Source organism: Carcharhinus amblyrhynchos, chromosome 11, assembly GCF_965287045.1.
Source record: "Carcharhinus amblyrhynchos chromosome 11, sCarAmb.v2.hapA, whole genome shotgun sequence".
Classification (NCBI taxonomy): Eukaryota; Metazoa; Chordata; class Chondrichthyes; order Carcharhiniformes; family Carcharhinidae; genus Carcharhinus; species Carcharhinus amblyrhynchos.
The window spans coordinates 19,330,111-19,351,008 of record NC_137334.1 but is presented as its reverse complement, the minus strand read 5'-3'; the positions used below and the strand labels follow the sequence as shown (position 1 = coordinate 19,351,008).

Genomic DNA, 20,898 nt, shown 5'->3' with positions numbered 1-20,898 from the left:
ACTCTCTGTACTTTACAACCTGGAACGCATTCTGATCAATTGCTGAACTCCTGCTGCCATTCATGCCAGTTGGGTCTTCCAGTCCCGCCAACAGCACCCTTGCACCCCCACCCCCTCTGTCGAATGCACTCCACGCTGCCAGGAAACCGCATTGACAATGGTGGGACCACAAGATATTATCATCAGCAAGTAATTCCCTCCAGAAGGAAGGAAACCCCTCCCCACCAATATCTACAATGTCCACTTTGCAATCCGTTGCCTCTCTGAGCCCCTTATTCCCCAGTAAATTTTTAAAAATCTGCCCTCTCTTCTTCACCTTTTTAATAACAGCTTTCATTCCGGCGAATGTGAACTTTATTCTTTTCACGGGGACATGGGCGTCGCTTGCTGGGTCAAAATTTATTCCCCCGTCCTAATTGCCCCTTGAACCGAGTCTTGCTCGGACATTTCAGAGCGGTGGTTAAAAGCTGTGGCTCTGGAGAAATAATAGAATCCTGACAGTGCAGAAGCGAGCCATTCGGCCCATTAGCTCTGCACTGACTCTCCAAGGGCAGCACGGTGGCGCAGTGATTAGCACTGCTGCCTCACAGCGCCGGGGATCCGGGTTCAATTCCTGGCTTGGGTCACTGTCTATGCGGAGTCTGCATGTTCTCCCCATGTCTGCATGGGTTTCCTCCAGGTGCTGCGGTTTTCTCCCACAGTCCAAAGATGTGCGGGTTAGGTGCATTGGCTCCGCTAAATTGCCCCTCAGCATCCCGGGATGCATAAGTTAGAGGGATTAGTGGGGTAAATATGTAGGGTTATAGGTATAAGGCCTAGGTGCAATTGTTTTTGGTGACTCGATTGACCATAGGGATTCTATGATTCCACATGTAGGCCAGACCAGGCAAGGATGGTAGATTCCCTTCCCTTAAGGACATTAATGAACAAGATGGTTTCTTCCCCCAACAATCGATGACAGTTTTACAGTCACCATCTCTGAAACTAGCTTTCAATTCCACTATATATTAAAAATATATTTCTACCAGTTGCTGTGGTGAGTTTTGAACCTGTGCCCCCAGAGTGTTAGCCTGGGGCTCTCTGCATGTTTAGTCCAGCGACATTACCTCTGCCCTGTCTCCGCCACAGCCCCTCCAGTCATTCAGAAACACCTGGCCTGCTGTGGTAGTGCTGGCAGCTCAGAATCAGAAGGTTCTGGGTTCAACCCCACCTCTGTAAACCCGTGGTCTAGGCTCAGAGTCCAATTCCGTACTGAAGGAGTGCTGCACTGTCATCTTTTGGACAACCTTGAGGTAAATATCCCAGGGCGCTACATCAATGCAAAGTGATGGCACTTTCTCCAGTGCCCTAAGCAACATTCATCTCTCATCCCACATCATTAAACAAATAGCTAGTCACTAGCATGTTGCTGTTGTGGGATCTTGCTATGTGTAAACCCAGTCTTGCGTTTATTACAATAAATGGTAACTTCAAAAGCACTTCAGTGGCTGTAATGCATGATGGGACATCCTGAAGTTATGAAAGGTGCTATATAAATGCAAGTCCCTATCCTGACGATGAAACCACATTTCCACTACCCTCCCTCTGCCCTGTGGACCTTAGTTGTAAAGAAATTGAGATAAAACTTTGCCATATGCACCTCATGAAAGATGGGGTTTATATAATAATGCAAATTGATACAGGCAGTGAGGTTAATCAATCCTTCTGGCATCGCATTGTATAAACATACGGTCCCCTATGTTATGAAGTTGGTGTTTGCCTGTTAGAAGGTGGTGTTTTAGTTCTGTGCTTAGAAAGTTAAAAAACGCAAGTACACGGAGGGCCCAGAATGAAACATTTGTATCGAAAGACCAAGTAGCAGTGTTGCCAAGACAACAAACAAGCTTTTGAATTCAGCAAATCAGTTTAAATCAGGCACTTGGAACCAGCAACTTATTAGATTTAAATGTGATGATTTTGGCAACTGGGGACCAATCATATTGTGGGGATATTGATATGTCATCACAGGTATAAAAGAATGGGACAATAAGCGGAGACAGCAACTGCCATTTGCCAGACTAATAGCCCCACCTATGTCTTAAGACCAAACCTCATGTCGATAGTGAAGATACCAAAGAAGGCAGAGGTTCTAGACAGAGGAATTATCAGAGAAAGCCCAGAATTTTGCAAAAGATGCCAAACCTGGTTATAATGTAAAGAGTGACTAAATTCTATTTGTTTTGTTACTAAGTGGGAATTGTAATTATCTAAACAGCATTCCATTAGAATCGTGTTTTATTTGGTTTGTGAATAGTCTATTAACCTGTTCACTATTAGTTAGATAAACAAATTACTTGTTGACTTTAGATAGAGTGATGGATTAACAATGAAAAGTTACTGAAAAGCTGATCGCACCACTTCACACACACTTTAATAGATTATGAGGCAAGGGACTCCTCTGAGTGATTAGCAGCTAGTTCTCAGGGGGAGGATCCACCTTACTTCATAACACTTGTTAGGGCAGAACTTGAATATTTTTGAAAAGGGAGGCAGGTTGTCAAAGTTTTCCAATTCACACTCATCAGAACAAATGTAAGAATACCAAATTTCAAATGTTATTTTTATAGTAGGGATTATGTTATTGCTGAAAAGAGAGACATGTTGTCGAAGTTTTCCATGTTGCACTCATCAGGACAAATGCAATAATGCCAAGTTTCCAAACAATCACAATAATTTATAGAACAGGAGGATAGGGTTTGGGGACCCAATAGCTCATCAACTCACAATCAATCAGCAGCCTGTACTATAAATTGGCATGATTGTTTGGAATTTGATATTTAGTTTAAGTCACAAGTAGATAGATTTCTGACCAATAAGGGAATTAAGGGTTATGGGAAGCAGGCGGGTAAGTGGAACTGAACCATTATCAGATCTTATTGAATGGCGGGACAGGCTCGAGGGGCTAGATGGCCTACTCCTGCTCCTATTTCTTACATTATGTATTCTTGTGTTTGTCCTGATGAGTGTAAGGCAAAAAACTTCAACAACATGTCTCTCTTTTCAGCAATAACATAATCTATGCTATTGTTATAAAGGGGAGGTGATCCCCTCTCTGAGAACTAACACCTAACCACTCAAACGGGAGTACCTCACTTTATAATCTGTTAAAGTGAATGGGAGGAATAGTATGAGCTGCTCTTCAGTAACTTTTAGTGGTTAAATCAAAATAACCCGAGTCTCTCTCTGTAAAATCAATAAATAATACTATTTATCAAACTAACAGTGAACAGGTTCATTGTCAAAGAGGTTTACAGCATGGATACAGGCCCTTTGGCCCAACTTGTTCATGCTGCCCTTTTTTTTAAACCATTAAGCTAATCCCAATTGCCTGCATTTGGCCCATGTAATTGTCTAAATGCTTTTTAAAAGACAAAGTTGTACCCACCTCTATTACTACCTCTGGCAGCTTGTTCCAGACACTCACCACTCTCTGTGTGAAAAAATTGCCCCTCTGCACCCTTTTGTATCTCTCCCCTCTCACCTTAAACCTATGCCCTCTAGTTTTAGTCTCCCCTACGTTTGGGAAAAGATATTGATTATCTAGCTGATCTGTACCCCTCATTATTTTATAGACCTCTACAAGATCACCCCTAAACCTCCTATGCTCCAGAAAAAATAGTCCCAGTCTATCCAGTCTCTCCTCATAACTCAATCCATCAAGTCCTGATAGCATCCTGATAAATCTTTTCTGCACTCTTTCTAGTCTAATAATATCCTTTCTATAATTGGGTGACCAGAAGTGCACATAGTATTCCAAGTGTGGCCTTACCAATGTCTTGTACAACTTTAACAGGACATCCCAACTCCTGTATTCAATGTTCTGACCAGTGAAACCAAGCATGCCCAATGCCTTCTTCACCACTCTGTCTACCTGTGACTTCACTATCAAGGAGCTATGAACCTGTACCCCTAGGTTTCTTTGTTCTGTAACTCTCTCCAATGCCCTATCATTAACAGAGTAAGTCCTGCACTGGTTCAATCTGCCAAAATGCATCTCCTCGCATTTATCCAAATCAAACTCGATCTGCCATTCGTCAGCCCACTGGCCCAAATGATCAAGATCCCATTGCCATCGGAGATAACTTTCTTCACTGTCCACTATGCCACCAATCTTGGTGTCATCTGCAAACTTACCAACCATGCTTTTCATATCCTCATCCAAATCATTAATACAAATCACAAATAAGAGTGGACCCAGCACTGATTCCTGAGGCACACCGCTGGTCACAGGCCTCTAGTTTGAAAAACAACCCTCTACAACCATCTTCTGGCTTCTGTCAAGAAGCCAATTTTGAATCCATTTAGATACCTCACCCTGGATCCCACGATTTTAACCTTATGCAACAACCCACCATGCGGTACCTTGTCAAAGGCCTTGCTAAAGTCCATGTAGACAACATCAACTGCACTGCTTTCATCTACCTTCTTTGTTATCCCTTCAAAAAACTCAATCAAATTTAACTAAACTATTAACAAACTGAATATAATACTACTACTCTAACGGAATGCTGTTTTAAATACAATTCCCATTGAGTAACAAAAAAAAAGAACTTTTAGTCAATCTCAAAATACAGCCAGGATTGTCGTCCTCCGGAATCTTCCATCTTTGTCCTTCTTTCTAGAATTTGCGGCTTCTTTTGTGTCTTCGCTATTGAGATTAAGCTTTCTTTTAAGACATAGGTGCAACTATGACAGTCAGCCAGTGTCTCTCTCTCTCTCTAAAAGCTGACCTAAGCTGTCATCTGGCAGGTGCTCTTCTCCAGTTTGTCACTGCCCCCATTGTCTCTTATACCCCCTGATGATATAGCAACATCCCCACAATAGGATTGTTTTATAGGTCACCAAGACATCAAATTCAAATCTGATAGGCTGCTGTTATTCAAATGCCTAACTTAAACTAATTGGGCAAACCTCAAAAACAGCGTGTTGTCTCGGCAACTCTGCTGCCTAGCCTCGCAAAACAATGTTCTACATGCACCTGCAATTTCCCTTTTTTTAATAAGTAAAAAAAACTACCTTTTTTAACAGACCATGCAACTGTACAACTCTTAGCATTTTATAATTCTTTTATAATTTTACAAACATTTTTCTGTCAGGAAAAAGCTGCAAAAGTCTGAGGTCACATACCAGTCGACTCAAGAACAGCTTCTTCCCTGCTGCCGTCAGACTTTTGAATGGACCTACCTCACAATAAGTTGATCTTTCTCTACACCCTAGCTATGACTGTGACACTACATTCTATATCCTCTCCTTTCCTTCTTTATGAACGGTATGCTTTGTATAGCGCGCAAGAAACAATACTTTTCACTGTACACTAATGTATGTGACAATAATAAATCAAGTCAAGATCAAATTAGAAAGATGGATAAAGATTGTACGAATCTAATGGAGAAGCCAGTAACTCGGGTTTGGGAAGGCAAAGTCTTAGACAGCTTGACTCTGCAGCCTTACCTGGCGATGATCTTGGGATCACAGTAATCCTTTTCAATCTGCTCCATGTCAGAGAGATCTGTCCATGTTTCATCATAAACCTGCCATCGGTAAGGGAGCTTAAAGTGAACCAGCTTACACCGATCTGAGGGAAACACAAACAGGCAAGGAGATTATTACAGCTTATTCTCTGCTGCCCTCTCCCTTCCACGTGTTTCAAATTCCTTGGATGTAAATGTGGTAAAACGTACAAAGGATGTACAGAGAGTGAAAGCAATTCAGAGAATGTTGTCATAAAAGGGGAGGTAGATCCTGTCTCCAAGAGCTAACACCTACCCACTCAAAGAGGGGTACCTCGCTTTATAATCTGCTAAAAGTTTGTGAGGAATACTACGATCTGCTGTTCAGCAGCTTTTCGTGGTTAAATCAAAATAACTACCTGGAACTTTCTCTGTAAAATCAACAACTAACACTATTTATCTAACTAACAGTGAAGAGGTTAACTAGACTATTAACAAACCAAACAAAACACGATTCTAATGGAATGCTGTTTAGATAAATAAAATTGTCACTTAGTAACAAAAAAATAGACCTTTTAATCACACTCAAAATTACAACCAGGTTTTATCTTCCGTAATCTTTCTGTCTTCTTTCTTCTTCAGGAATCTGTGTCTTCTTTTGGTATCTTTGCTATTTAGATGAGGCTTTGGGCTAAAAGCTATTATGAGCACAGTGGTTAGCACTGCTGCCTCACAGCGCCAGGGACCCCGGTTCGATTCCCGGCTTGGGTCACTGTCTGTGTGGAGTCTGCATGTTCCCCTGTGTCTGCGTGGGTTTTTTCCGAGTGCTCCGGGTTTCCTCCCACAGTCTGAAAGATGTTCAGGTTAGGTGGATTGGCTGGGCTAAATTCTCCCTCTGTGTCGGGGGGGACTAACTAGGATAAATGTATGGGGTTATGGGGATAGGGCTAGGTAGGATTGTAGTCGGTGCAGACTCAATGGGCCGAATGATCTCCTTCTGCGCTGTAGGGATTATATGATTATGAATACAATGAATACAATAATTTCCTCCGGGGGCTCCAATTTCCTCCTACAGTTCAAAGATGTGCAGGTTGGGTGGATTGGCCATGCTAAATTGCTCCTCAGTATCAGGGGGATTAGAAGGGTGAGATTACGGGACTAGGGTCTGAGTGGGATTGTGGTCTGTGCAGGTTCAAGGGGGTGAATGGCCTCCTCCTGCACTGTAGGGATTCTATGATCAGCCACGATCTTATTGAATGGTGGAGCAGGATCGAAGGCCTACTCCTGCTCCTAGTTCATGTGTCTTTTTCATGTCCCAGCTTAATGCTTCTTGGGGTGAGAAGCTCTGATGAGTAGCTGATGGGTGTGAGCTCATTCTATCTGGAGTAAGACACTTAATCAGAGAAAACAAATGATCCTTTGGGTGGTCAGGTCTGGGAATTCCAACAGACCAGGAAAAATTCCTCTTTAATGTGGGCCAATTCCATGTGGTTAACCTTCCAAACCAGGGATCTGCTTAAATATTCATTAGATTCTCAGAAGAACACAGTCTTCTACACCAAGGGCTGAGCCTAGGTTTAGGGGTTGCAATAAGAACCAGAAGATCAGACATTGGGCGGCTTAGGTACACCCTATCAAACAGCTGGTACAGGCATGATGGGCCAAATGGCCTCCTTCTTTGCTGTACAATTACATGGAAATTATGGAAGCCTTTCAGGAGCAAAAAGAGACTCCAGCACTTACTGCATCGCTGTTGGGCATCTTACACCCACATATCGGGAACAAAGGGATATAGCAGAAGCCAAACTGTGGCCTTACGACATGGGCACAAAGTGTCAGAATGGTGAAATCTGGACAGATGTCTGAAAGGGTGAGCAACATCTGGAGCTGTCTTGAACACTGCGGGCTAAACCTCTGGAACAGTCAAACAGTTCGATACTTTGATGAGGGAGTTTTATGGTCTTTGTAGATAGATAAGGTGCTTAGCATCCACAAAAGTAGGTAAATAGTGTGACTAAATATAAACTGAAGAAATAACACGAGCAATTTCCAACCTGCTCAAGTTGACGGAAACAGTGCTGGAGGACTTTTTCCCCCTTTATTATTTCAGGGGATGTATTTTTTTATTCATTCGTGGGGGATGGTCATCACTGGCTGGGCCAGCATTTATATGAGGAGAGGCTGAATAAACTAGGCTTGTACTCGTTAGAGTTTAGAAGAATGAGGGGAGATCTCATTGAGACATATAAGATGATGAATGGGATGGATAGGATAGAGGTGGAGAGACTCTTCCCGCTCAGAAAGGACAGTAGGACTAGGGGGCACAGCCTCAAGATAAAGGGGGGGTGGTTTAGAACGGAGTTGAGGAGGAACTTCTTCACTCAAAGGGTGGTGAATCTCTGGAATTCTCTGCCCGTTGGAGTGGTGGAGGCTGCCTCGCTAAATATTTTTAAGACACGGGTTGATGGGTTTTTGATAAGAGAGGGGATTAAGGGTTATGGGGAGAGGGCGGGAAAGTGGAACTGAGCCACGACAGATCAGCCATGATCTTATTGAATGGCGGGGCAGGCTCGAAGGGCTGGATGGCCTACTCCTGCTCCTATTTCTTATGTTCTTATTGCCCATCCCTAATTGCCTCTTGAACTGAATGTCTCACTCGGCCATTTCAGAGTCAACCACATTTCTGTGGCTCTGGAATCACATGTAGGCCAAACCGGGTAAGGATGGCAGATTTCCTTCCCTCAAGGACATGAGTGAACCAGATAGGTTTTTCTGACAATCAACAACGATTCCATAGTCATCAGTGGATTATTAGTTCCAGATATTTTTTCTTGAATTCAAATTCCATCATTGACAGGATTCGAACCCGAGTTCCCAGGATATTAGTTGAGCTTCTGGATTAAGAGATGAGCAATAATATCACTAGGCCATTGCCTCCCCTGAATCATTGCCCATCCCTCGTTGTCTCGATCTGAGTGGGCCTCCAGTACTTTCTGGGATTCGTTTTATGACCCTGCCTTGTGAGGGGGAAGACTGGGTCATGAATGGCGATGAGGAAAATATCAGCCATGATTGAATGGCAGAGCAGAATCAATGGGCCGAGCGGCCTCATTCGGCTCCTATGTCTCACGGTCTTCATGAAACGTTTTGGAGTTTCTGACCTGAATTATAACACAGCGTAAATCGGCATTTCAACAGGCATGAATTAATCAGCATGGATTTATGAGGGGAAGGTCATGCTTATTACGTTCATGGGGTGTAGCACCTTTAAGAGGACAGGTCAGGTGGCCCTGGGCAAAGGGGTGAACTGCCCGGGAATCTGTCTCTACAGCCACTCGAGGGCTGGAGTGCGAGGAGAACAGTTCATAAAATGCCCACAATGCAGAAGGAGGCCATTCAGCCCATCGAGTCTGCACCAACAACAATCCCAACCAGGCCCTATTCCCGTAACCTCAAGTATTTACCCTGCTAATCCCCTGACACCAAGGGGCAATTTAGGACAGCCAATCTCCCTAATTGGCACATCGTTGGAGTGTGGGAGCACCTGGAGGAAACCCATGCAGACACAGGGAGAATGTGCGGACTCCACACAGACAATGACCCAAGGCTGGAATTGAAGCCAGGTCCCTGGCGCTGTGAGGCAGCAGTGCTAACCACTGTGCCTTTCGTTAATAAACAGACTGGAAGGAGTGGCAGGATCCAAAGATTATGGTCACTGGATACATTTCTGAAAGGGTAGTTGTTTCTGGGGGGAGTTCCGCAGGGCTCAGTGTGCTATATAATCAATGACTTAGACTGCCATGTAACAGGTGTGATTAAGGTACGATTACAGAAATTGGCCGTGCAGTGAATGGTGAGGAGGAAGCAGGAACACATCAGAGGGGTGGTCAAGTGGGCAGGAAAGGGGGAAATGGGAGACAATGCGGGGAGGTGAGGTATTTGCTCAGGACAAACAAGACCACGGAGTAGAGAATGAACGATGGTGGACTGAGTGGAATTGTAACTTTCTGGGGCTGGAAGGACCTTGCCATTCAAAATGGTGACAACCTGTCTGTCGAGCTGCATCACGCTTTGCGTCACAAGGTGTTGCCGTGAGGCAGAGCAGCGGCAGAGAAGGAAAGAAAAGGAAGCAAGTCCCCAGTGCTCCGGGACCTCATGGGATCTCCTGCCCCCGGGGCCCAATGACTTCCCGTTGGAAATGGGCCTGTTGGGTTGGCATGAGGAGCTATTTTGGAAACTCGCAATGAATAAACATCAGCCCCGCTGGGATCAGGGTGATGACCTTTCTGTCGAGTGTAAACTGCTGTCATCATTGGCAGGGGTGTCACAGCAGACAGGAAAGTTTAAAGTTTATTCATCAGTATCACAAGCAGGCTTACATTAATACTGCAATGAAGTTACTGTGAAAATCCCTCAGTTGCCACCTGTTCGGGTACACTGAGGGAGAATTTAGCGCCTAACCAGCACGTCTTTTGGACTGTGGGAAGAAACCGGAGCACCTGGAGGAAACCCATGCAAACATGGGGAGAATGTGCAGATTCCACCCAGACAGTGACCCAAGGCTGGGAATTGAACCCAGAGCCCTGGCGCTGTGGGGCAGCAGTGCTAATCACTGTGCCACCGTGCGTGCTGTCTCAATAGCTGCCACGCAAGGTGACTAGTGAAAGATTAGGTTAGTTGGGTCAGTGCCAAACAAAACAGTAAGAGATAATCACATGCTTCTTAGTTACTGCCATAAGCAAGCAGACTCAAAGGTCAGCTGTTGGTTGCCTTGGTAACATCAGGTAGACAGGCACCTCCCCAGGCAGCTATAAGTTAGTGTTTGGAAAATGTACAGAGGAATAGAGGGACTCGCAAACAAACGTCCACAGATTCCTGGAGCAGCTGGATTGGTAGATAGGGTTGGTCAAGAAGGTTTATGGGACTCCCTCCCAGATCTTGTGTATAAGAACAGGGAGGCTATGCTGGAAGAGCATAAAACACAACCATCATAGAATCCCTCCAGTACAGAAGAGGCCATTTGGCCTATCGAGTTTGAACCGACTCTCTGACAGAACACCTTACCCAGGCCCTCACCACCGCCACCACCACCACCCCCCCCCACCCTATCCCTGTGACCCCAGACAATTCCCAAGGCCAATCCATCTAACCTACACAACTGTGGACACTAAGGTGTTGTCTAGGTGCTAAGATATTGTCCAGATCTTGTTGCACTTGAACACGGACTGTTTCAGCACCACCTCAGATACTGAAGCAGTCCAGGTTCAAATGCAACAAGGTCTGGACAATATCCAGCCTTGGGCTGACAAGTGGCAAATAACATTTGTGCCACACAAATGCCAGACAATGACCATCACCAATAAGAGACATTCTAACCACCACCCCTTGACATTCAATGGTGTTGCCATCACTGAATCTCCCACTGTTAACACCCTTGGAGTTACCATTGACAAGAAACTCAACTGGACTCACCACATAAACACAGTGGCTACAAGAGCAGGTCGGAGGCTGGGAATACTGTGACAAGTAACTCACCTCCTGACTCCCCAAAGCCTGTCCACCATCTACTAGACACAAGTCAGGAATCCCCACTTGCTTGGATGGGGGCAGCTCCATCAACACTCAAGAAGCTCAACATCATCCAGGACAAAGCAGCCCCGCTTGATTGGCACCCCATCCACAAACATTCAATTTCTCCACCCACTGATGCTCAGTAGCAGCCGTGTGTACTGTCTACAAGATGCAATGCAGCAACTCACCAAAGATCCTTAGACAGCACCTTCCAAACCCACAACTACTTCCATCTAGAAGGACAAGGGCAGTAGATACACGGGGACACTACCAACTGCAAGTTCCCCTCCAAGCTACTCACCATCCTGACTTGGAAATATATCGGCCATTCCTTCACTGTCACTGGGTCAAAATCTTGGAATTCCCTCCTTGATGGACTGCAGTGTCTCAGGAAGGCAGCTCACCACCACCTTCTCAAGGGCAACTAGGGATGGGCAATAAATGCTGGCCAACCAGCGATGCCCATGTCCCACGGATGAATAAAAAAAAAGATGTATTCAAGATGCTGTAATCCACAGGGCTCTGTATATCTGTTGGAAGGTGAGATTGGATTGGCTGGCAAGAGCATAATGGGCTGAATGGCCACCTTCTGAATTACAAATCATCCTTTGCTTCCGGGCTGCTATTTCCAGTTTTCTGATGAGCAGAATGGACTTCATCACATTTATAAATCTGGCAAAATCCAAGATTCTCTCTGTTTTAACATCAACCTTTTGATAGCAATATCACAGAGAAGAAAGAAACCATTTACCCCAGTGTCCGGCCCTACTTTATCCCTCAGTCAACCCCAATAAGACAGATGATCTTATCATTAGCTTATTGAATCTTGCTGTGCACAATTTAGCGGCCACTTGGGCGGCGCGGTGGCACAGTGGTTGGCACAGCTGCCTCACATTACCAGGGACCCAGTTGAATTCCAGCCTCAGGTGGAAGTCTGCACATTCTCCCCATGTCTGCGTGGGTTTCCTCCAGGTGCTCCAGTTTCCTCCCACACTCCAAAGATGTCCAGGTTAGGTGGATTAGCCATGTTAAATTGCCCCTTAGTGTCCAAAGATATGTAGGTTAGGTGGATTGGCCATGCTAAATTGCCCCTTAATGTCCAAAGATGTGTAGGTTAGGTGGATTGGCCATGTTAAATTGCCCCTTAGTGTCCAAAGATGTGTAGGTTAGGTGGATTGGCCATGCTAAATTGCCCCTTAATGTCCAAAGATGTGTAGGTTAGGTGGATTGGCCATGCTAAATTGCCCCTTAATGTCCAAAGATGTGTAGGTTAGGTGGATTGGCCATGCTAAATTGCCCCTTAATGTCCAAAGATGTGTAGGTTAGGTGGATTGGCCATGCTAAATTGCCCCTTAGTGTCCAAAGATGTGCAGGTTAGGAGGCTTAGCGGGGTAAATATATGAGATTATGCAAAAGTCAGAGTCAGTGAAGGCTCGATGGGCTGAATGGCCTCCTTCTGCACTGTAGGGATTCTATGATTCCCACATTACAACAGTGACAACACTTTTTTGAAGCACTCTGGGATGTCTGATGTATTAGGGTTTATAAATGTTTATGTTTGGGACTATGTAAATAGCACCTCCCATAACCACATGAGGAGGAGTCAAGAGGGTGAACGTTCATGGCTTCAGCAATGTTTGAACCAGTCCTGGGTAGCTGTACATAGTTCAGTTGCAGATAATAAACACATTCTGGTTTGGACATACTAATGTCTCAATAATCAGTCTGAAACAAGACCAACCAATATCCAACATGGTGGCAGCAGCAGTGATGGATCCCAAATAGATAAATCATTGAGATGCTACAGTGCAGAAGGAGGCCATTCAGACCATTAAGTCTGCACCAACAACAAATCCCACCTAGACTTGTAACCTCACATATTTACCCTGCTAATTCCTCTAAACTTCACGTCCCAGGACGCTAAGGGGCAATTTAGCATGGCCAATCCATCTGATCAACACATCTTTGAACATTAAGGAGCAATTTAGCATGGCCAATCCACCTAACCAACACATCTTGGGACACTAAGGGGCAATTTAGCATGGCCAATCCACCTAACCTGCACATCTCTGAACACTAAGAAGCAATTTAGCATGGTTAGTCCACCTAACCCACACATCTTTGGACTGTGGGAGAAAACCGGAGCACCCAAAGGAAACCCATGCAGACACGGGGAGAATGTGCAGACTCCACATAGATAGTGACCCAAGCTGGGAATCGAACCCGGGTCCCTGGCGCTGTAAGAAAGCAGTGCTAACCACTGTGCCAGTCTTTCTAATGGGAAGAAGGTTGAATTCTTTAAAATGAATATGTTGCTGATTATAAAGCGACTACAAGTTAGAATGTGAGCACTGAACTGGAGAATTGTGGGTCAAACCTACTGAGTAAAACTGGAGGTTAGAGTTAGGCCCTTTTTTACACATTGAATATGAAACAGAGGCAGTAGGGCTAAAATGGAAGGAAATTCTCAGCGGAATTGGCAGCATCTATAGAGAGAGGAACAGAGTTAACGTTTAGAGACCCTATGACTCTGTGGAAGTTAAAATATTCAGATTAAAGCTCCATGCCTTCTCTGTACAGTAGTGGAAAATGTTTATCAGCTTATAGACCTTCAAGAGGAGACAATGTCTGCTATTCAGCATGAACAGGCTTCATCTGCATAGGCCCCATAACATTCTGCTTTTCCACCTTCACCAGAGGCTGAGCATGACCAGATTTTTCCATAACAAATACCAAAGGTGAGATATGGGGATATGCTATGCAAATGAAGGATTAGCAGCAGTCAGTTTTTCATCGAATGAGAAAGGGTGAAAAGCCAGGATTTAATTGGCGAGTATGTATGCAAATGAAGGATTGGAAAAATTGCTTGTTTCTGATTTGCTGTAATTGACTATAATTGCCAAGCTGTTTGTTTGTAACTTCAGAAACCCTTGCAGGATGACTGCAGGCTGCTTTCTCCTTGTGTACAAGGCCTCACATTGGATTATCCATGGTGTCTAGCACTGTTTGCACTTAAGTCGACTAAGAGTGCCTAAGGTTGCTGGTAGCCAGGATTTCTGACACTGCTTCTTCAGAACTTTGGCCAACAACCTGTTGCCCTCCCCCCACCCGCCCCCCCATTGCACAACACTCCAAAGTTCAGATTCATGTTCCCCACCCACCCAAATTTATTCCAGCACATCAAGTGGCTGAGTCCTCAATACCTTTGAAGGAACAGTGCTTCCTCAGAAAGAACAAGCAGATCTCCTCACTGTCCGCGTTACTGAGGGGGTGATCGGATGATGGTTCCTTAACTGGAACAAAAAGATACAAAGATCGCCCTTTAGCCAATACAGAAATCGCATTATTTTTCCTTGTCCTATGATTGGTGAATGCAGAATATTAACAATTGTATCACAAACTGCACAAAAGCTGGCCATTTGGTGTCTGTGCTAGGCTGAAAGAGCTATTCAGTTAGACTCCATACTCGTGTTCCTTACCCCTGTCCCTGACCCAGGGTACTGGCTATAATTTGGTACCTCTGAGGTGGCACGGTGGCACAATGGTTAGCACTGCTGCTTCACAGCGCCAGGAACCCACGTTCAATTCCTGACTTGGGTTACTGTCTGTGTGGAGTCTGGATGTTCTCCCCGTGTCTGCGTGGGTTTCCTCCAGGTGCTCTGGTTTCCTCCCGCAGTCCAAAGATACGCGGGTTAGATTAATTGGCCATGCAAAATTGCCCCTTAGTGTCAGGGGGACTAACAGGATAAATGTCTGGGGTTGCGGGGATAGGATCTGGGTGGGATTGTTGTCGGTGCACTCGATGGGCCAAATGGCCTCCTTCTGCACTGTCGGGATTTCTATGAACGTCCCAGAATGCTTTTGTGGCAAATTAATTACTGCCGGCGTGGAGACACTGCTGGAATATGGGAGACACGGCAGCCAAATTGAGCACAGCAAGCTCCCACAAGCACAGCAACGCACCATGACACGGCCTTGGTTCAGACTCTGGGGAGAAACTCCCTTGCTCTTCTCCGAACTGGTGCCACCGGACGCCTCATCACAGCCACGCATGTGGCGGGGGCGGGGTGGGGGGCGTGGTGTGGAGGGGCGTGGTGTGCAGAGGAGAGGCATCGTCTCCTCCAACAGTGCTGCACTCTCTGGGTAACACACTGAAGGGTTGGTGTACATTGCCAGCTCCGAGCCCCAGAGTGGGGTTCAAACCCATAGTTGAAGTGGAAATTTTCCTGCTTCTTGACTGTGATAGGGAGACTCAACAAAGTTCATTCCAACAAAATAACTTGTCTTTATTTACAAAACACTGCAAGCAGTATTGGCAAAAACTTGAGTTCAGAGAGCCGTCGTTACGACGTGCTAATTCTTTGTCAAGTCCACACTAACATAAAGAATCAGTTCGGTATTTATACATAATCATTATCAGTTTGTGTGACCAGAGCTTATTGAAGAATTCGATCGGTAATAGCATCATAAGCAATGTTATAAATCATGGTACAACCAGTAGACCTCCTAGAACTCTTTGTCTCATCAGCCATACCTTTACCTTGTCCTTTGATAGAACAGAGGAAGGTCGGTGACTCCTTCATCCCTGGCCTTATCTTGTCTCACTTATACAGCTCTAGGTTATGCGGAGTCAGCCTTATCAGGTCTTGACCTTCTCTGGTCTTATTCATATCTTAGGTTATGCGGAGTCAGCTTTCCTTATTTTGTACCAAATACTTGACCAATTTTCCTGTCATAAGAACATAAGAAATAGGAGCAGGAGTAGGCCATCTAGCCCTTCGAGCCTGCCCCGCCATTCAATAAGATCATGGCTGATCTGTCGTGGCTCAGTTCCACATTCCTGCCCTCTCCCCATAACCCTTAAACCCCTCGCTTATCAAAAACCCATCAACCCGCATCTTAAAAATATTTAGCGAGGTAGCCTCCACCGCTTCAACGGGCAGAGAATTCCAGAGATTCACCACCCTTTGAGTGAAGAAGTTCCTCCTCAACTCCGTTCTAAACCGTCCCCCCTTTATCTTGAGGCTGTGCCCCCTAGTCCGACTGTCCTTTCTGAGCAGGAAGAGTCTCTCCACCTCTATCCTATCCATCCCATTCATCATCTTATACGTCTCAATGAGATCTCCCCTCATTCTTCTAAACTCTAACGAGTACAAGCCTGGTTTATTCAGCCTCTCCTCATAGCTCAACCCCCTCAACTCCGGAATCAGCCTAGTAAACCTCCTCTGCACTCCCTCCAAGGCCAAAATATCCTTGCGTAAGTACGGTGACCAAAACTGCACACAGTACTCCAGCTGCGGCCTCACCAATGCCCTATACAGTTGCAGCAAAACCTCCCTACTTTTATATTCAATCCCCCTCACTATGAAGGCCAGCATCCCATTAGCCTTCCTGACCACCTGCTGCACCCGCAGGCTGGGTTTTTGCGACTCATGCACAAGGACCCCGAGGTCCCTCTGCACCGTCGCCTGCTGCAGTTTTTCGCCATGTAAGTAATGGTCCTCCTACCATTATTCCTACCAAAGTGGACCACCTCGCACTTGCCAACATTACATTCCATTTGCCAGTTCCTGGCCCATTCGCCCAGCCTATCTAGATCCTTCTGCAGACTCTCCACACCCTCCGCGCAATTTGCCATTCCACCAATCTTGGTGTCATCAGCAAATTTCGACACCCTACACTCAGTTCCCTCCTCCAGATCATCTATATAAATGGTAAATAGCTGAGGCCCCAGCACTGACCCCTGGAGCACTCCACTAGTCACCAACCGCCAATCCGAATAGCACCCATTAACCCCCACTCTCTGCCTCCTATTTGACAACCAATCCTCTATCCACGCTAACACCCTACCCCCAACTCCATGCCCCCTTACCTTCTGCAATAACCTTTTGTGAGGCACCTTGTCAAACGCCTTCTGAAAACCAAGAAAGACCACATCCACCGGCTCTCCTCTATCCACCGCCCTAGACACATCCTCATAGAACTCCAGTAAATTTGTCAGACACGACTTCCCCTTAACGAAACCGTGCTGCGTCTGCTCTATCAAGCAATTCCCCTCAAGATGCCTCGCTATTTCCTCCTTGATGACAGATTCTAACATTTTACCTACAATATGCCACTACTTCATTCGTACAACTTCTGAATTACCAGCTGTGCCACGGGTGAGAGCTTTAAGAGCAGAGGTGCCGGAGGGTGGTGGGGTGGGGTTGGTGGTGGTGGTGGTGAGGAGACAGGGTGTGAGAGAACGAAATGAAATGGAAATCCAATGGAAAGCTGAACTTCTTTTACCTTTGTCAGCCACTTCCCTTCTCCGAATTTCACAGATGTTGCGATACGTGGATGGCAGGTCACAAACCACTTCGATATTCAGCCTGCATTTCTCCAGCCGAGTGCGGTTTTCCAAAAAGCTGTGGGATCGACCACACTGTCCTCCGCGGGGACAGGCCTCCAGGAGAAACAGAAGGCAGATGTGAAGCTTCCTGCAGTTCCCTTTATAGTTGCAAGAACCGTGGGGGCCCTCCCCCCTGTTGTAAAAACTACAGACCTGAAAATGAGAAGACAGTCAGTGATCTCATCCCCTGTTTAGTTTCCTGCGGCTGGGTTCTTTGCCTTGTCCCTGGCCAGCCTCTCCCTACCAGAGTTGCCAACTCTTGTAGTTCATGCGTTAGCCCCAACTAAGCTGCGGGAGTCTAAAGGAAGCAGCAACAACGCAGCTTATATTCACCTTATATCTTCAGACCAACATCCCAGCAGGAATGTTATCAGATGGAGTAAGAGACCGAGACACATCAGGAGATGATGGGTCAGGTGACCAAAAGCCAGATCAAAGTGGTAGGTTTTAAGTTCATCAGATATAGGAGCAGAATTAGGCCATTCGGCCCATTGAGTCTGCTCTGCCATTCGATCATGGAAATGCTCCTCGTCCCCATTTTCCTGCCTTCTCCCCATAACCCTTCACCCCATTACCAATTAAAAATCTGTCTAACTCCTCCTTAAATTTACTCACTGTCCCAGCATCCACCGCACTTTGGGGGAGCGAATTCCACAGATTCTCCTTTGGGAGAAGTAGTTTCTCCTCAACTCTGTTTTAAATTTGCTGCCCCTTATCCTAAGACTGTGACCTCTCATCCTAGAATGTCCCACAAGAGGAAGCATCCGCTCCACGTCTACTTTATCCATACCTTTTATCATCCTGTTTACCTCAGTTTGATCTCCCCTCGTTCTTCTAAATTCCAGAGAGTTTCGGCCTAAACTGTTCAATCTCTCCTCATACGACAAACCTCCCATCTCTGGAATCAATCCAGTGAACCTCCTCTGAACTGCCTCCAATGCCTCTACATCTTTCCTCAAATAAGGGGACCAAAACTGTGCACAATACTCCAGGTGCGGCCTCACCAATGCCTTGTATAGTTGCAGCAATACTTCCTTACCTTTTTATTCTATTCCTTTAGCTATAAATACCAACATTCCATTTGCTTTCTTTATTCTCTGCTGTACCTGCTGCTAGTTTTCTGTGACTCATGAACGAGGACACCCAGGTCCCTCTGCACCGGAGCACCCCGAACTCTCTCCCCATTTAGATAATAAGTCGCCTTCCAATTTATGTGACCAAAATGCGTGACCTCACACTTATCCACATTAAACTCCAGCTGCCACCTTTTGGCCCACTCCCTAACCTACCGCTTAGTAAGGCTGAAAGAGGAAAGTGAGGAGAGGGCGGGAGGGCAGGAGTAAGGAGCGAATTCCAGAGCTTGGGAGCCAGACAGCTGGAGGCATGGCCGCCATTGGTGGAGCGATTAATATTGGGGTGTGCAAGAGGAATTTGAGGAACTCCGATACCTCAGGGGGCTGTGGGATTGAGGGGGGAAGGATGGGGGAGGCGGATTACAGAGATAGGGTGGGGGGTGGGGGGAGCAAAAAGACATAAATAATTGAGAATTATTTCCATCTCTGTTGACTCCAGACCCGGAGATCGACAGGACATCGTTCTGGGTTGAAGCAACGGGTGGTAACCTCCAAGCTCTCTATGGCATGAGTCTTTGCCCACTCAATGAAGGAGTTCAGACTGCATGATGCCCACACGGAGATCTACCAATGACACCCCCCCCCCAAGTCCCTCGTTGTTTCAAGTGACGCCCTGATTTATCCATTCTGTCATCACTATTGAATTTTACAACCTTCCAAGAGGTTACCCAACCCCCCCGCGCCACTCCCTGCCCACCCTGTGCCCCGGCCCCACTCCATTTCAAAGCCTACCTCAGGCAGAAGGGTGGGATCGTTCTGCAGGAGGAGTTGACGCAGCTCTTTAATGTCCAGAGCGCCAAGTCCATTCGGACTCAAGATAGCCTCGTTGTGAGGGGACCCAAGGTCGTGAGAACTTGCGCAGGGTTTCCTGGAACAAATGGAAGACGTTCAGGAATCATAGCTGAGCTTAATGTTCGCCCGGTGGTTTGTGATGTGAATCGAACTTAACAGAGAAGAACCTGATAAACCCCGTATCTATCACACTGCAACCCCACGTTTCTCTCTCCACACGTTTACTGCACTGGACTCGCAACAGCGATCAGCAAACCAACAAGTGGTGGAAAAGAGTAAATGTCCATAGACTCTAGGGTGTGAGAGAGAGGGTTTGGAAGCCATTGACAGCCAAGTGTGCCATCTGGATGATCCTACAATGGGGAGGTGGTAGCCTAGTGGTTTTATTGCTGGATTATTAATCAGAAACTCAGCTAATGTTCTGGGGACCCGGGTTCGAATCCCGTCACGGCAGATGGTAGAATTTGAATTCAATTAAAACAAAACCTGGTATTAAGAATCTACTGATGACCACGAAATCATCTGGTTCACGAATGTCTTTTAGGGAAGGAAATCTGCTGTCCTTACCCGGTCTGGCCTACATGTGACTCCAGAGCCACAGCAATGTGGTTGACTCTCAACTGCCCTCCAAGGGCAACTAGGGATGGGCAATAAATGCTGGCCAGCCAGCGATGCCAATGTCCCATGAATGAATATAAAAAAACTTGGTCTCCTTCACAGGCTTTTCTGAAAAAGCTGTCAGGATATCTACCCAGCAACAATATACTGATAGCACAGTGGTTAGCACTGCTGCCTCGCAGCGCCAGGGAACTGGGTTTGATTCCAGCCTTGGGTCACTGTCTGTGCAGAGTCTGTATGTTCTCCCTGTGTCTGTGCGGGTTTCCTCCGATTTCCTCCCACTGTATTAGAAGCCCTACAGTGCAGATGGAGGCCATTTGGCCTATTGAGTCTGCACTGACTGTCCTACAAAGGCCCTCCCCCCCTCAAATTATCATATAACCTTACATATTTACCCCATTAATCCCCCTAACCTACACATCTTTGGACACTAAGGGGCAATTTAGCATGGCCAATCCACTTAACCCGCACATCTTTGGACTAGTGAGTGGCCCTTCCTTCATCTCAATGAGTCACAAGATTGAAATCGGTTTGTTCACTCACCATGACCTCATGAATGAGACTAAATACATTTAACACAAGCCAAATATTTCATAACCAGTTATAGAAAATGCTGAATTGTTTATACATTAATACAACTGTCATCAACTTCAAATGGTAAAGACAAAAGAAATATTGACGCTTTGGACACAGAGGGAACACACGACTCTCACACTCAATGTTGTGAGCAATCGGCACCTCACTCACCCTCGCTTTATGTGTGAATCGCTTCAGTCAGACTTGCAGGAAAAAAAAACTACATGGATGGGAATCAGCAGAATGTGGTTACCCTGCGCCTGGGGCAACGGTCAACTGACTGATAGTGTGGTGGAGACAGATTCACACAGCGAGTGGTTAGGATCTG

At 45.9% G+C, this 20,898-nt stretch overlaps 1 protein-coding gene across 1 annotated transcript in view; it reads right to left on the bottom strand.

The window, feature by feature from the left end:
* LOC145349952 (protein mono-ADP-ribosyltransferase PARP12-like) overlaps positions 1 to 20,898 on the bottom strand; it is a 43,873-nt gene that overhangs the window by 21,482 nt on the left and 1,493 nt on the right. Inside the window, exons 2-5 of the mRNA XM_080198679.1 lie at positions 19,317 to 19,452; positions 17,349 to 17,604; positions 14,264 to 14,353; positions 5,491 to 5,614 (exon numbers count right to left, since the gene is read on the bottom strand). Coding sequence (XP_080054805.1) covers positions 5,491 to 5,614; positions 14,264 to 14,353; positions 17,349 to 17,604; positions 19,317 to 19,452 — 606 coding nt within the window. The remainder of the gene's footprint in view (positions 1 to 5,490; positions 5,615 to 14,263; positions 14,354 to 17,348; positions 17,605 to 19,316; positions 19,453 to 20,898) is intronic.